The sequence below is a fragment of the Lytechinus pictus genome, chromosome 8 (genome assembly GCF_037042905.1).
Source record: "Lytechinus pictus isolate F3 Inbred chromosome 8, Lp3.0, whole genome shotgun sequence".
In the NCBI taxonomy this organism is placed as follows: Eukaryota; Metazoa; Echinodermata; class Echinoidea; order Temnopleuroida; family Toxopneustidae; genus Lytechinus; species Lytechinus pictus.
In genome coordinates, this window is record NC_087252.1 from 18319734 (window position 1) to 18337747 (window position 18014).

The 18014-nt window shown below is 37.1% G+C and overlaps 1 protein-coding gene across 1 annotated transcript; it reads left to right on the top strand.

The window, feature by feature from the left end:
- Positions 1 to 1271: 1271 nt before the first annotated feature.
- LOC129266262 (conserved oligomeric Golgi complex subunit 8-like) lies at positions 1272 to 17250 on the top strand. Its single transcript, XM_064103700.1, has 13 exons — positions 1272 to 1380; positions 3173 to 3244; positions 3840 to 3964; positions 4621 to 4724; positions 5204 to 5375; positions 7466 to 7679; positions 9134 to 9297; positions 10132 to 10331; positions 10884 to 10968; positions 11334 to 11521; positions 12246 to 12414; positions 12964 to 13138; positions 14709 to 17250. Exons 1-13 carry the CDS (start codon positions 1308 to 1310, stop codon positions 14810 to 14812), a joined length of 1845 nt encoding a protein of 614 aa, XP_063959770.1. The 5' UTR covers positions 1272 to 1307; the 3' UTR covers positions 14813 to 17250.
- Positions 17251 to 18014: the final 764 nt, after the last annotated feature.

Below are 18014 nucleotides of genomic sequence, written 5' to 3' on the forward strand. Positions count from 1 at the left end.
ATCCAATTCCCCCTCAATGAAATTCAACCCCCAAAAGTTAATCTGAATAAATAGAGAATGTAATTTCATCAAAAATGGATGTGAAATGATAACAGTTATGACGTTTTAAAGTTTACTCAAAGGTCAGGTCCACCCCGTCCGAAAGTTGATTAGGGAACTTCGCATTTTACGCTCAAGCAAACAATGCATTGTTTCCTCCCTAAAATCATTCAGCACGCAGGACTTCATGGCCCAGTGCTCAAAAAGTTAATACAGGAATTTCAAACGAGTAATGCTGAAAATTTCATCAAAATCGGATGTAAAAAAAAAATATTAAAGTTTCACTTATTTTTCACAAAACAGGTTTATATATGCATATCAGAAATTGTGCAAATGAGAGTCAATGATGTCTCACACATGAATCTTTTATAGTTTATTGATTGAAATGTAAGATATTTCCATATTCCAGTGCAGATTTGACAATAAGGAAACTATATTGAATCACAATAGGTTACATCAACAGTGGCAATTCCACAAGTTTGGGCCAGGGATAGGAATCGAATGATATATTTCACATCGTGAGGGGAAAAAAATCAGGGGGAAAAAAAAAATCAAATTTCTTATATTTCAAATAAGAGATAGTGAGTGTGTGACATCAGTTCCCTCATGGAAACAGAAAAAGCAAAGAAAAAGATCAAAGCAAGTTTGAGAAAAATCGGACAAATAATGAGAAAGTTATGAGCATTTGAATATTGCGATCACTAAAAAATGCTATGAAGATTCTCCAATGGGCAATGCGACAAATATTTGTGATGTCACATGTGAAATGCTCGTAACTATCTCTTTCATTCAATTTTTCTCAAATATTAGACAAGCAAAATGATAGGAGTGAAAAACAAAATGAAACAGAAGTGGACAAATGAATATGACGAGAGATTTACAAATGAATGAAAGAATCAATGAGTGAAATGTCGATCGGTACATGAGTGAATGAAAGAATGGATCTGGATCTGGATGTATACGATGCAGGGCCCTCCTGGGCATAAACGCATCGGGATGAATTGACTGAATGGAATATGAATGAATGAATGAATGGATGGATGGATGGATATGATGAATAAATGAATAAAGAAGAAATTGATTTCTAAAAAAAAAATCACACCTGTGTTACCATTCCTGTCCCCTCCCTTTTTTGAAACAGATCATTTCAATCATTCCTAAATACTGTAGGTTTGATTCCTTAAAATTAAATTTAAAAAAATTGTGATCTGAGACTTGATGGGAAGATTATATAGCCATGTAGCAGCCGCAGATGGCAGCAGACGAAAATGGCATCTTCTGTGACTGTGGACGTGGAAGACGAAACTATTTTGACCGCTGTTTTTAAGGATTCTTTTCCAGGTAATGTATTTTATGGTTTTGTTTTCAATCAATGCGATGTAAATGAAGAATAAGATGGATGAAAAAACGGTGCTTACTTCCCCATTTACGTGATACTCCGCGGTAATGTTTGTAAGCTATTTGAACATTGTCCCATTCGTAGGATTTTGTGTGAGTCAATTCGAGATCTAGGCCTATTATTTTTCGATTGACATGATTTGAGGGAATGAGGCCTCAAGTCTAACGTTGTCGTTATAGATAGGCCACTGACGCGAGGTAAATAAACGTTATACCAACTTCACACACCTAACGTGTTTTTAGTGTAAATTCTGAAGCAGTCGGACAATGATATGTTAAGAAAGATCGAAGACGAAATACACTCCTACCCTAGTACCAATCACTCCTAGTACCAATGAGGTCCAAACATTACTATTAGCATGTATGGACCTCATAAAGTCATAGCCTAGGCGACAATGCGTTAAAAACAGGTTAGAACTTCTAACCGTACTGTTTCCTGCACCCAAGTATGATATTACTCCCAAAATATGAGTTTTGTCCTCGTTTGTTTATCATTTATTAAAAGATTGCCCATTAAATATATTCCTATTCTTAATTTAAATTTAATAAAATAAAGGGAAACTTACATTTGAGTCCTTTTTCGATCTCTTTTGGCAGTCAGTCCGGTCACCGTCGAGTGCGATCAAAGCGGTATGAAGCTGATTTTCAGATCACGTGATACGTGTAGTCATCACCTGATCGATCGACTATCTTTTTTTAAAGACCGCAACAATTATAAATTTTATTATAAAATATATATAGAATAAATTATTGCATGATTTTATATATATTTCTACAATTAAAAAATATTTTGTGATATAAATTTAATATTTGACGTAAAAATCGCTATTAAACAAAATATTTATTAAAAAATAAAAAATAAAACAAAATAAAAAAGCCTTGGAGACAGTGCAAAAAACCTAACGATTTGGCCGCGTTGTTAACAACTATCGTAAGGGGCGCTTTATTTATAAATAAAAAAGAATATGCAGCTGTCTATGGCGACGTGGTTTGTCGCAAGATTTGAGACAAATCCGTGGGAATTCTTGAGAAAATACATCAAAAGAACCGGTGAGTACCGATTAAACATTATTAAAGTAGTTAATAGATTATACATACCTTGTAGATATAGTTTTTAAAGTGATATTAGTGCTTAGTTCTAAGCTAGGGCGGCCCAAATGCGCGTGAGTGGAGTCCCAGTTTATTAACACGGGTAAGTATTGCGGTGTCGCCTAGAGTGACGAAATACAGCGGTTTGCGTTCCCGATCGGGATATTTGGATTGAAAACTTTAAAAAGCGGTGCCGGTGCAGTATGTGGTCATGGGCATAGATTGTTTATTGGCCTCGAAATGTGACTGAGTCTTGCCATGACATTTGTGGACAATTTCTGGTGGGGAAATTTGCTCGAAGCAGTACAACATTACACCAGACGCTAGACGTGGCCTGTCAATGCCTGTAGTACTGTTTCCAGAAGAAGAAGCAAAGCCGAAGTCAGCCGGTTCGAAACTGCATTAGTGCCAAAAATGGCTTACCTCGCCTCGGGCTTGGCCTAGTCAGTGGTTAAGCATGTTGTTCCAGGCATGCAGGGCAGAGTCTCCGATGGTGGCGCTGTTAAAATTCACAACCTTATTATTCAGCTCGTCAGTAGTTTTATAACTCTGTCTAAAATCATTAGAGAGGTCTATATGCGCAATGCTTTTGATTATTTGATAAAATATGGGCACCAACATTTTTTTTTCTGTTTTGTTTATTTAGAATCATGGAGGGAAAATCCAGACTTTGCCCTATACCTTACAGAACTGAGCTCATATGGAGTGGACAAATTATGTAAGTAATCAATTTATAACTAATCCATAAACAAATTGATTCCAAATATTTGTCACCTTTTAGGATTCAGGTTAGCTGCAGTAGTTCATTACTCAAAGTCGAGTCTAGTTCAATCTACAAAGATGGGCAATCCGTATCAAATGAGGAAATTGAGATAAAAATAGATTATGATGATGTTTTAACTGCCCACCAATCATTTGCCGTCTTACACCTTTCCTTGATTTTTATTTACTGAGAATCACAGGCTTCTGACTGTTACTCCTTATTATGGTAACCAGGGGCGGATCCATGATTTTCAAAAGGGGGGGTACCTATTCCCCGAGGGAAAATTTGTCAAGCAAAAAAAAAAAAAAAAGGTCTTCACTTCCAAAAAGGGGAGGGGGGGCACACTTCTGTTTTAATGGCATTTTAACATTACAAATTTTAATTGTACCTCTCAAAGGGGGGGCACGGGCCGGCTGTGCCCCCCCCCCCCCCTGGATCCGCCACTGATGGTAACTATCAGATGAAACAGATAAAACATCTATAGAACAATTCCTTTCATCAAACTTTTCAAAGTTATTTTTTTTGTCGTTATCTTTTGACAACTTCTCAGCTCGGGAGCCAGAGAGATTATCAGATGACAGGTCGCAGGTTCTCCAGCAGACTCAAGAACTAGCTTTCGATAACTACAAGACATTCATTGAAACAGCTGACTGCTCGAGGGAGATTGTGGAAGATGTAAGATTGGATTTTTCTCATCCTTTGTAATTAGATTTTGCCAAACCTGTCGATATCTCAGAAATATAGTATGAAACGTTTTACAACTGTGATCTCTATTGTTTTTATGATAATTGTCATGGAAGATGGAAGGTCTATTACTGATTTCTGGTAAACTTATTTTCATGCAATGTGGCAAATTCTGTATATCCTTAGAAATGACTTTCTGACTGACTGACTGAAGGAATGAATGTTCAGTTGATTGATGTGAATGGATTTATTTTATGGAAACAAGATAATCAGCTGACGGATAAGATTTGTTATTAGATTTTGCCAAGCCTGCAAATCATTCAGAAATATATATTAAGTATGAGGCAATTATAAATGTGACCCTTAAAAATATATCAACTTGATTGATTTGCTAAACATGCAAAATGTCACTCGATTAGCTGATCACTGTATCTTTTTTATAGAGGCCGTACTATAATAGCTTATTAAAAGGTATAGAGAGAAAAGGAGTTGGGGGAAAAGGCGATGATGAAAAGTAAGGGAAAGAAAGGGAAGAGTAGAGAGAGATGAGGATGGTACGCGTCTTTATCTTGACTGAAACAAATGTGTGCTGCATGTTGTTTTATTTCAGGGCTGTGTATAATCTTGATTGTTTATTTATTCTTCAGTTTGCAGTTGTAGAGCAACACCTGAATAATCTATTGGACAAACTACCAGACTTCAGCGAAGGATGCAATCAGTTCCTGAAGGAGGCCCAACAGATCAGCTCGAGGTAACAATGATAATGACATTCTGCTTTTATGTAGTGTTTAATACATTGGAAAACTATCTCTATTAAAGCGCTTAACAGATATTATTAACCAGGTCATTGCATCCTGGCGTGCCTAGATACAATGAATGCACATTTTCCACTCTCTTTGGGACATTCTAGCAGAAGTTTCCAATTTCAATTGCTAGGCATACCACATCCCAGGGAAGTTAAGGTTAAAAAACCAATTTTTCCTACTGATCTTGATTTTTACTTAAAAATTTCATACTTTTCTTACTCATTGATGTTTACTTTTTATATATTTCATATTACATGTAGGTATCAAATGACAAAGAAAAACTTTATTATAATGTAAGTAAAATATCATAATTAATCTGTCTATGCTGGAAAACAAATATAACTGGAAACCTCTTTTTTTCTAGGACACAACTCGTAGATAAAAACAGATATATTGTTTTTTTCAATGATATTCCATTTCTCAGCCGGAGAATGAACTCGCTGACGCTTTCCAAACACACTCAACTTCTGGAGATCCTTGAAATACCTCAACTCATGGATACCTGCGTGAGGAATGCTTACTATGATGAGGCCTTAGAGCTGGCAGCGTACGTCAAACGGTTGGAGAAGAAGCATGCTAGCATACCTGTTATAAAGGTAACCATGATTTCATTTCTTAGCAATTTATACAATATTTGTGTTGCCTGAAACATTGACTAGTGAGGCCTTAGAGCTGGCAGCGTACGTCAAACGGTTGGAGAAGAAGCATTCTAGCATACCAGTTATAAAGGTAACTATGATTTCATTTCTTAACAATTTATACAATGTTTGTGTTGCCTGAAACATTGACTAGTGAGGCCTTAGAGCTGGCAGTGTACGTCAAACGGTTGGAGAAGAAGCATTCTAGTATACCTGTTATAAAGGTAACTATGATTTCATTTCTTAGCAATTTATACAATGTTTGTGTTGCCTGAAACATTGACTAGTGAGGCCTTAGAGCTGGCAGCATACGTCAAACGGTTGGAGAAGAAGCATGCTAGCATACCTGTTATAAAGGTGACTATGATTTCATTTCTTAACAATTTATACAATGTTTGTGTTGCCTGAAACATTGACTAGTGAGGCCTTAGAGCTGGCAGTGTACGTCAAACAGTTGGAGAAGAAGCATGCTAGCATACCTGTTATAAAGGTGACTATGATTTCATTTCTTAACAATTTATACAATGTTTGTGTTGCCTGAAACATTGACTAGTGAGGCCTTAGAGCTGGCAGTGTACGTCAAACAGTTGGAGAAGAAGCATGCTAGCATACCTGTTATAAAGGTAACCATGATTTCATTTCTTAACAATTTATACAATGTTTGTGTTGCCTGAAACATTGACTAGTGAGGCCTTAGAGCTGGCAGCGTACGTCAAACGGTTGGAGAAGAAGCATGCTAGCATACCTGTTATAAAGGTAACTATGATTTCATTTCTTAGCAATTTATACAATGTTTGTGTTGCCTGAAACATTGAATAGTGAGGCCTTAGAGCTGGCAGCATACGTCAAACGGTTGGAGAAGAAGCATGCTAGCATACCCGTTATAAAGGTAACCATGATTTCATTTCTTAGCAATTTATACAATGTTTGTGTTGCCTGAAACATTGACTAGTGAGGCCTTAGAGCTGGCAGCGTACGTCAAACGGTTGGAGAAGAAGCATGCTAGCATACCCGTTATAAAGGTAACCATGATTTCATTTCTTAACAATTAATACAATGTTTGTGTTGCCTGAAACATTGACTAGTGAGGCCGGAGAAGAAGCATTCTAGCATTCCGGTTATAAAGGTAACCATGATTTCATTTCTTAACAATTTATAAAATGTTTGTGTTGCCTGAAACATTGACTAGTGAGGCCTTAGAGCTGGCAGCGTACGTCAAACGGTTGGAGAAGAAGCATTCTAGCATACCTGTTATAAAGGTAACCATGATTTCATTTCTTAGCAATTTATACAATGTTTTGTGTTGCCTGAAACATTGACTAGTGAGGCCTTAGAGCTGGCAGCATACGTCAAATGGTTGGAGAAGAAGCATGCCAGCATACATGTTATAAAGGTAACCATGATTTCATTTCTTAACAATTAATACAAAGTTTGTGTTGCCTGAAACATTGACTAGTGAGGCGTTAGAGCTGGCAGCATACGTCAAACGGTAGGAGAAGAAGCATTAATTTAGCATTCCGGTTATAAAGGTAACCATGATTTCATTTCTTAGCAATTTCCACAATGTTTTGTGTTGCCTGAAACATTGACTAGTCACATACATGTAGACAAGTTTTAAAGATAAACTGTGGTATTGGTAACAACAGAAAGTGAAATGTTCACAGTATTGAACAAAACTTTATGCACAGCATTTTGAAAACTGTAAATAAATGATATCTTCCAAACGATTTTTCAGGAAAATTTACCATTACAGAGAAATGATGAAATGAAGATCAGAAAAATCACTGAAAAATGCCAGTGTAGTCCCAGTGTTGTTTCCTGTCTGAGCTACACCAGGAAAGCCGGTTGTAATGAAATGGATACGATATCAAGCAATCCTTAATTAGTATAATTAAACTTTGTTGTTCTAAATAAGCATTCTGATGCATGATAAATACTTTGAGGATTGCTTTCAACCATTTTCCTTTTGTCGATATTAGATTTTTATACCATAAATCGAACTAAACTTTTAAAACAATCTTCCGTTCTTACTTTTCATCCTCTTCCAGAACATTGTTGAAGAGGTTCATTCCTCCAGTCAGCTGATGTTAAACCAGCTAATCCAGCAGATGCGTTCAGCCATCCAGCTTCCCGCATGCTTGCGTCTGATTGGCTACCTCCGTCGTATGGATCTCTTTACGGAGGCGGAGCTTAGGATCAAATTTCTCCAGGCCAGGGATGCGTGGTTCCAGGGCATACTATCAGCATTACCAACGGATGATGGTAGGTTTTAAACAAAGAAAGAAGGGAGTTGTCAGAGAATCATAATAATAATAATTGGCATTTATATAGCGCTTTATCAATCTACGACTGCTCAAAGCGCTTCACAATTATTATTACCCGGTCACTGGATTCATAGCATTTCAAGCAGCCTGTTAGGCGCACACTTGCTAAACCAACCAACCACGACGATGGTTGTTTCCTTCCGGTACCCAATTAGCACCTGGGTGAGAGTGGCAAAGTGTGGATTGACGCCTTGCCAAAGGACGCTAGGCCATGGTGGGATTCAAACTAACGACCCTCTGATTACAAGGCGAGAGTCAGAACCGCTACACCACGACGCTCCACATCATAGTTCCAATTCATAGTTTGATAGTTTGGTAGATGTCACACATGAAATTCGTGTTGATATAGTTCCAAAGAATGGATCACCAGTCATTTCTAAAGTCGTTCGCAACTTATGAACAGCTTTATGAAACACCCACCTGGCATCATTTTGGTGCTGAGTATATGTCACCTGGATAGAGTGTTATACTGTCCTAAATGACCATGATTAAATGCATTCAAGCCTATTCAGCGTGTACTTAAAAAGCAAGGCATTATTTCCTTCTGTTTGTGGGAGTGATTTCATTTCAATTGTCAGAAAGCAAATTGCATACATCTGTTGTTTTGGGTGAATGAAATCTTTTGTGCCTATGTATTTCACACAGGCGTGCATTCAATTAGAATATGTCATGAAACTGAGGCAAGATGTGAACCCTGGATCAGGGGCGGATCCAGGATTTTCCAAAAAGGGGGGGGGGGATATTTTCCCGAGGAAAATTTGACAAGCACAAAAAAAAGGTTTTCACCTAAAATTGAGGGTCATTTTAATCCATGTAAAATTTGAAAAGCAAAAATATAAAAGGTCCTCACCTGTGTATAAACAACATATTCCCATTGAAAATGTATTTGCTGTGACTTTCAAAGGGGGGGAGGGCACACTTGTGTAAGAATGGCATTACTTAAAAAATTTAATTATGGCTCTCAAAGGGGGGGGGGGCACAGGCTGGATGTGCCCCCCTGGATCCACCACTGCCCTGAACCTTCGGATTTGCAACCTATAGTCCCGTATTCTGAAGTCAGGTTTATCCTAGACCACTGTCTAACTCTGCGTAAAAATTATGGAAGCCAAAGTGTCAAAATTTTTATTAAGTTGTATGTTTCTTATGTTTACTGTGCTCTTTCCTGATTTATCGATGGTGAAGACGATCATTTATTTATACTTCCTACACAATTATGAATGATTTGAGAGCCAAATGAGCTGAAATATTATATCTCTACTGTTAGTGATTTATGTAACAATTGGCTGTCCATACTTGAACCACAACTTTTAACCTAAGTTTAAGTTAAACCCGACTTCAGAATATGGGCCATAGACTCACTCACCACTAGACTCAAACTTTCTTTCTCCTCAGCTTACCAGCACATCACAAAAGTGATTGAAGCAAGTAGAGTACACCTCTTTGACATCGTAACCCAGTATCGTGCCATCTTTTCCGATGACGACCCCATCTTATCGGCCAGTCACGATTCTATTACCAATGAAGCAGCTCTCTTCCAAGGATGGGTTGTTGAAAAGGTGAGATATTTTTGGGTGACACGACACATGCTCCTGCGACATTAGCTCCTGTCTTCATATCTCAAGAGGGCAAAGGGTTGGAGCCGGGATTGTAATAGTTTTTGGTTTTGAGTAGTGTAAAGATTAGGATTAGGGTTTATCATAAAGTGATTTACAATCTTTCAAAATTGGAATGGCTATTGAATATTATTTCAACTGTCAAATTTGAAATTTGATTTTTGTTTTTGTTATGTAGCTCATCAGCATTGTTTCTATTTTTTTTAAAATAAAAGCCCTTTGAGCATTGATCTTTAAAATTCTTAGATCTGGATCTGGTACGTTAATGTCAACTTTGTGAAATCATGAAGTCATTGCTGATAATTGACCACTCTGAAAATCACTAACACAGAAAGGCATATGTGGGACAGTGTAGTAATATTGCTTGGCATAAGACCCGACATCATATGGAATGCCATGCTTATTTTGCACATTTTACAGCAATTACACATTTTCTTCCAATGCCATTTGCCACATATTTTTTTTTGTATATTCTTATCTTACAAACATTTGTGTAGTCATTTTATTGGATTCTGTTTAAACTCATTTTGAGATTGTTACCGCAACTGGCATTTGTACAAATAAACTGATGCATTCCAACTTGTTCCTCTTTGAAGAATAATAATACCCAATATTTATAACATGCTTTTCCCAAATGGCCCAAAGCGCTCACAATATCAATTTACCTAATGCATACAAAGAAGATACACAATGAGAAACATAAAATGAAGGCAATTGCCCAAAACCAAATTTTTTTATGGACTTCTTGAATGATTAAATTGTTCCAATTACAACCAGGTGTCCCAGTTCCTACACACCCTTGAGGTCGACCTTGAACACGGCATCGGTAACCGATTAGACTCCCTACTTGGCCAGTGTATGTACTTTGGGTTATCGTTCAGTCGGGTAGGTGCAGACTTCAGAGGCCTCCTAGCTCCTATCTTCCAGAGAGCGACGCTGCACGGCTTTCTAGCAACTTTGAAAACAGCATCAGAGAGGTATGTTGCAATTTGATTTCATAGTGCAACACAAACATCTAATTTTCATGCCATGAAAGAATCTGTATTCAGACAAAATTATTTTCAAGAGGTTATTTGCAACTGATACATTTAATTAAAGGGCAATATTACAATAAAAAATACAATAATCAAATACATTGATTTATATTCAAGGAGCTAATTTTAAGGACTTCTTGGATATTTTTTTTATCCAAACAAAGCCTGTTTTATCAGATAGTTAACATATAAACAGCCTGATCAGACAATGTGTGAGACAGAAAGTGATAATGAAATACTCTCCTGGATAGCTGAATGGAAAATATTTTGGGGTCAATTGAAATTAAACAGAATAGATTATGATGGCAGTAGCAAATATCTTAGATATTTAGTTGGGTTCTTTTCCAGTTTTGTTCTGCTGTATTGGAAGTTCATGGAAATAACTCAGGAATATACAAAAAATGAAATATTTCATTCAGGCTATATTAAAATCTCTAACGTTCTTGAATAAAACAATTTTGTTTCCATGTTTTTTTCTTCTTTTTTTTTGGTCAGGTTTGAACAAGATATGCAGTCATACACACCTGTTGCTTCACAAGCTTTCCTTGCTATGTCATCAGTGTCTATCCCAGGACACCAGGTTTGTCACTAGTACTTATCATTGACCCTGCTCTCAGGGCCCTGTCTAACAAAGAGTTACGATTGATCTGATCAACCTCAACTGCATGGAAATCCAGCAATGTCATAGTCTTTTCTACAGGAAATTTGCATCATGTCATTTTTAAAGAAAGAGAAGCACACTGAATTTTCAAGGAAACAAACAATGAATATATCAATATACATCATATCTACAAAATATTTTGAATAAACATGCATTTTAGATGTTGATGTTGTGAAAGGTTTTATGACACTTTTGTCAAGCAATTTCTTTTTTATTCATCATTTTGCACTAAATCTGAACTACAACTATCAGCTCAATCATCAAATTTCTTTGTTTCTTGACAGAGTGATGGAGCCAACATTCCACCACCATCTCTCATGGAGCATCCGCCTCTAGCAGCTTACACCAATTGCATACTAACGGGACTGAATGATCTTAGGCTGTGTGCTCCCGTAGCTGTCGCTCATCATGTTTCGCAGTCACTGCAGCAATCGCTGAACACTATTGTCAATGCTATCGTTGCCTTTCATAGGTAAGATTTATGGTGTGTTTGAAAGACATAGCTAATCTTGGATTGTAGGATACTAAGTGATCTTGGGTTGTACGCTTCTATAGTTGTAGCTCACCACGTTTACAACCACGACAACAATCGCTGAACATCATTGTTAACACTGTCGTGGCCTTTCATAGGCAAGTTCAGTGGTGTCTTTGAAAAACATAGCTAACTTAAAATTGTAGGATACTTACAGGACTAAACGAATTTAGGTTGTGCGCTTCTGTAGCTATTGCTCTCCATGTTTCATAGTCACTGCAGCAATCGCTCAGCCCCATTTTCAAAGCTATCATTGCCTCTCATATGTAGGAGTTATTGTACTTTTAAATTACTTCAAGAAAGAATGCATTTCTTGCACTGCGTACTGATCATTATGATCTGATAATCTTGATTGCGCATTTGAACTATTATACTCATGTATGTGGTTATTGGGGTTCATTTTTTGTTGGGTGTTTTAGGGAGGAAGAAAGGGGGGATGGGTGGGTGCTGCAAATATTCTGGATGTGTAGAGATCATGATAAAAAAGCAATCAAAATTTATGTGGGCATTTGTAATTTCAAACTGCCGTCAGGAATATGTGAATGAGTTTATCCAACCGCTGGCAGATCTCCTTCCTGATACGTTTTGCTATGTAAGCTCGTTGATGAAATAGAGAGACTGTCACAGTGATGTATCATATTTTTTCTTTCATTATTTTTTTTAGAGCGGAGGAGAGTACATTTAACCAGCGAGAACAGGATCAGTTCATTTCATTCTGTGAGGCCGCTAGCAGTCAGATGGTTCCGTTTCTTAATAGATGTCTGATCTCATTGTTTCCACTGTCAGTCATTGCTCAGACCATTGGCCTATCTACAATTGAATTACAGAAGATGGTGAGATAATACATTACCATTACTGCTTATACCACATCATGATCATGATAGTAATAGTCATAATCATCATCATCATTATCATTTTCATCATTGCTCACCATGACCATATCAACAACCACTACCAGCACCAGCATCATCATTGCCATCATCTTCATCATCATCATCATGATCTTATCCTCATCATCATCATCATCATCACCACCACCATCATCATCATCATCAACACCACCACCACCACCACCACTACCACCATTATCATCATCATCAACAACACCACCATCATCATCATCATCACCACCACCACCTTCATCATTATCATCATCATCATTATCATCATCATCATCCCCACCGTCATCACCACCACCACCACCACCATCATCCCCATCTTAACTTTGGCAATTACCATCATAGATCATGCTGATTACCCATTCAATGATACTGTGTCTCCCTGTATAGGTATCAGAAATAAACAGTAAATAGGTAAATGAATAGATGTAATTGTCATTATCATTGATACAACTTTCATTATCACATTTTCTATATTGTCAGGGACATGTCGGATCTCTTGATATTGCCTCCATCGTCGAGTCCCTACGATTGCTCATACCTCAGAAGGAAGAACCGATCAAAGATGTGGAGGAGATGGAAGATGAGAAAAAGGGAAAGGAAGAGATGAAGATTGATGTGATTCCTGAAGCAGCTGAAGAACAGACAGAGCAAAGTGGTATGTTCATTTTCGGTTTCATGAGATTTGCTCCAGCGACAATAGCCCCGCTGTAAATTCCACACACTGATGGAATGACCAACTTCAACCCTGGATTTAACACTATACCCTATCCTAAACTTAACCCTAAACCTAGCATAAAACCCTATTGCAACCCTAACTCGATATCTTAGATGAAAGAAAAAGCCTGGTGCAATTGTTGCAGGAGCAAGTGTCCTGTTACCACATTTTCCCAGTATTTATGACTCCATCCACTGAAGGATTACTTCATTGCCACTTGGTCCCCTCCTGCTTTGTCTACTTTCCGCTGGCCTCATCCCACATCAAGCCGTTCATAAGTTACGAGCGACTTTATGAACGACTGGTGAACCTTTCTTGCGCACCAAATGATCATCACCAATGAACATTTGGTGTATACCATTTACCACGAGAAAGGTTCACCAGTCGTTCTTAAAGTTGCTTGAAACAAATAGCTTTATGGACGGCCCCCAGGTCGTCTAATAACCATTCTGGTCTAATTGCCCTTTAGCCCATTTACCATTTTGCCTGATTTCCAGTTTGGTTATACCCATTTCGTGTGATCCACTTGGCCAAACACCACATAGCCTACATGTACATGGTTAGATGAACTGTTCATGAACTAATATTTCATGTGATAAGTGCAGATAAATAAGGAGAAGAAGTAGCCATTAGATCACCTGGGCAATAGACTAAATGACAGTTGGACCAAGTGATAGTGACAACTATTATGAAACACCCCTTGCAGACATGCAAACCATTCCCTTTTTGGAGTATTTGTTCCTCTTTTTTGCTATGAATACACCAATTCTTTTTTTGTATGATTTGTTACTTTTTTTTTTAAATTTCGGATCATGGAGTATGTATTATACACCGCTCGTGACACTAGCGCCGGTCTGACAGTTCCAGACCGATAAAACTCACTGTCCGGCCAGTAACTTGTTACATAAAAACTAAAAAGAACAAGTAAATTCTTGCCCACGAGCACATGTGTAAAAAGGTGAATTTTTGACAAGTTTTCAAGAAGAGTCATTTCCCATGTTTTTTCACTGATCTCACTACAACAGGCTGGCGAATGTTACGTTGAGACAAATTTTTTTAAATACTCTTTTTTTTTGTCAAAAAATAATTTTTTCCTTTAAGATTACTTTTTTTGTTGTTAGAAGGTTGGCAGGTCTGCCCTTGGGTCATTTCATAAAGCTGTTTGTACACTGTTAGTAAAATATGACTTTATGCGAGACTGGTGACCCTTTCTTGTCATAGATGATATCTCCCTTTTTAGCCGATTGTATATTATAAAGAGAAGATTACCTAAGACTTCTGACCTCGGCGATCGTTTGACTTATGCAAGTTTGAACTTCAGGCACAATTGATTGTATATTTCATCAGTATAAAACTGGTCATAGGCAAAATTGCTTGCATATGTCCCTTGAAATTCACAAGTAAGATGGCTGTCTGCTGTACTTGTGCAGTATTTCACTCAGCCGTTTGTCTTTCAGAGTATGAAATTATGTATGACTCATGTCGATTCTGTTCATGTTGGTCGTTGCAGATCATGTCAGCGAAGAAGAGACAACGAAGGAAACAGAAGACCCATCAGAAGAACAAGATACCGATGCCATAAAAGAACCTGAAGAGGACAATCCCAGCTCATGATAATGAATAATAATTTTGGATTTGTATAGCGCACGTATCCACCTTGCTAGGTGCTCAAGGCGCTCCTACATTACCCCGGCTAAGCTAGTCTACCGATTCCGTTGTGCATAGCTTTTTGAGGAATTATTTCCTGCTGGTACCCATTCACCTCACCTGGGTTGAGTGCAGCACAATGTGGGTAAATTTCTTGCTGAAGGAAAACAATCCATGGCTGTGTATTGTAGACGTGTGTATGGTGGCCCTGAAATACGTTTGGTAACCGGTAATATTACTGTCAATCTCATTTCCATTTGATGGTTGGAAATTAGACAATCGTTGCCACAATATCAATGTGGTTCAGATCAGTTCGTATCTTGCTTATTGGTTAACTACACGGGTAAACCTGATTGTAAGATTATCATGATCCAAATATTTAAACTTTTGATCCTAATGCAAGTGGAATTTGGCTAAAAGATTTGCCTCCAAATTTTTGACTGTACACTTCAGGGATATGAACCTGTCTGATCTTCACCGGAAGTGACGTTGCGGCGAAGAATTGGGTCATAAACTCTTTGAAGTTTGTATCGGCCCCCGTCGCACAGGACTTTATGGTGATCTTCCGGTGAAGATCACACGGGTCATATCCCTGCAGAAGACTGAAGGGCTGAAGGGCACAGTCGAAAATTTGGAGGTAAATCTTTTTGCCAAATTTTATTTGCATTTATTAGGATCAAAAGTTTAAATTTTTTTATTGTTTCACCAATGCAGTTCAACTTTCATTCAAAGATTATTATGACTTAAGCAATTCAAGAATTTAACTGGTTTTTGCCATAGTAATAGAATACAACTTGAGTTCTCATGACATTACAGTGTCAAATACCTTGTTTGAAAGTCCAGACACTCAATTTTATGTAACAAGCAGATAGCAGACTATTCATGTAATGGAAATATGACAGGATCACCCATATGTATGTTCTGATCGTCCTGTATTATTTTTGTTACTTCTGAATATAGTAATTACATGCAGTTTGTATATATTATTATATGTATATAAAAGATTATTAGTAGTAAATGTCATATTCTATTCATATTCTCTAATAGTGGAAAGGGATTTACTCTACATGTATTTATCATGTATAAAACTGGATGACTGTACAAGTAATGGAATATATCAGAATAGTTTCTTTTTTACAGACTTATTGGCCCGAATTCACAAAGGTGGTTTTAAAAACCATCAGTTGAACCCATGGTTTATGCAGATTTCCTGTATAAATTATGCTTATCGCGTATATTAAAAATGTCCAATGTTGATGCGCGCTTTTGTCAGTGTGCCAAATTGATGCATGTTATTGTGGTCATCCATGCTATTTTATTGATGAGTCCACTGTTTGAAGAGTGGACTCATTAATTCAAATGTCAAAACAGTGGACTCATGAATAAAATAGGATGGATAACCACAGCAACAGGCGTCAATTTGGCGCACTGTGACAAAAGTGTGCATCAGCATTGGACATTTTTTAATTTACACGGTCAATACGCGTAATTTATACAGGAAATCTGCATAACCATGGGTTCAAACGATGGTTTTGAAAACCACCTTTGTGATTTTGGGCCATTAATATTGGAGATGAGAACCATTTGTGTAATATTATTTAGGCTACAAGTTCCTTCTTGTGCCAAAAAAAATGCTATGTCAGGTAATCAATCACCAAATCTCCAACCTACTTGTAGAAATACAGTACATGCCTGGTAAAGTTGCCAAAGTCAATCTCAAAGTCAAATTTTCACCTATAAAGTTAAAATAATTTTAGACCAGGGCCCGTCTTACAAAGTTCAATTGATTCAATCAATCATAACTATGGAAATCCATCTGTGTCATAATTTTTTATACAGAAAATTTGCAAAATGTCATTTGTAAACAAAGGAGAACATACCAAATTGTCAAGAAATCAATTAATGCATGGATATACATTCATATGTAGGGAAAAATTTTGAGCAAACAAGTATTTTATAAACATGTTGACTTCACCGGCTTTCCATAGTTGCCATTGATCGGATAAATCACAACTCTATGTAAGACGGACCTCAGATTTTTCAAAATGCATGTATGCATGTGTTATATACCTCCTCTTAGTTTACAAATTTGTGTGGGTCCAAAAGATCCGATTTAGGTAGAGTAACCTGTACAACGCTTTGGCCTAGATGATTGTATTGCCATGTGTTTAATATGGACACAAATAACACATTGAAAACACTAACCGACTTAGTGCGGAGGTTCGACTTACTATTTTCTTTATAGCATCTTGAGGCATATAAAAAAATATATTGTCTTTGAAATGGAATCTTTGTAAACTGGATATGTTTTCATCTTTGTTCAGTATTTATATATGTACAGGTCCTCGCATTGAATAATGTGAGTTATTCTTTTGAAATAAAACAGAATCATATAAATGAGACAAGATATTGAGTTTCCCTTTTTGTCTTCTTCGATTTAAGAGGGGTGTGAGTGGTCACAAATCAAAAGATCTGAAAAAAGCTGAAGTGTTGAAAAAGTCTGAAATAGAATGAGCCCCCATTCTTTTAGTACAGAGGAAAGCCAGAATGAGCTGAAATTAAGCTGAAAATCAAAACAAAATCTGAAATCAGCTAAAAATCTGAACTCTCACATCCCTGATTAAAAAAAAAAGATTCTTGATCCTAGTGAACGAGATAAAGCAAAAAAAGAAAACCCACCCCCCCAAAAAAAAAAAAATTATAAGACAGGAATATGATTACATTTCATAAAAGTAGTCTGCACTGATTCTGAACTTTCTTCTGAACATCTTCATTCCATTTTTCAATTAAAAAAAATCTATATAAAGAGTAAGCAGCAAATCCATCAATTTTGATTTTCTGTTACATGAAGCTCAAAATTTCAGAGAGAATTTAAAGCAAAATATAATCTTGGTAATAAGTTGATTGTGTGAAAGCAGAAAAAGAAGATATTTTTGTCTTTCTGCTTTTCTAATAGAGTACACAGAAGCGACGTCGCAAAAACATTTTTTGCATATCAGCATTTTTAATACCATATCACGGCAGGGCATGATGAAAGACACCCACTACCAAAATTTGGTGGGAATCGGTCCATGGGGGCCTGAGATATGACCTCATGAATACATACTTAGCCCCGTTGAAGTCGGTGTATTATTGGCCTTGTTTTAAATGTTAGGAACCAGGCCAATAA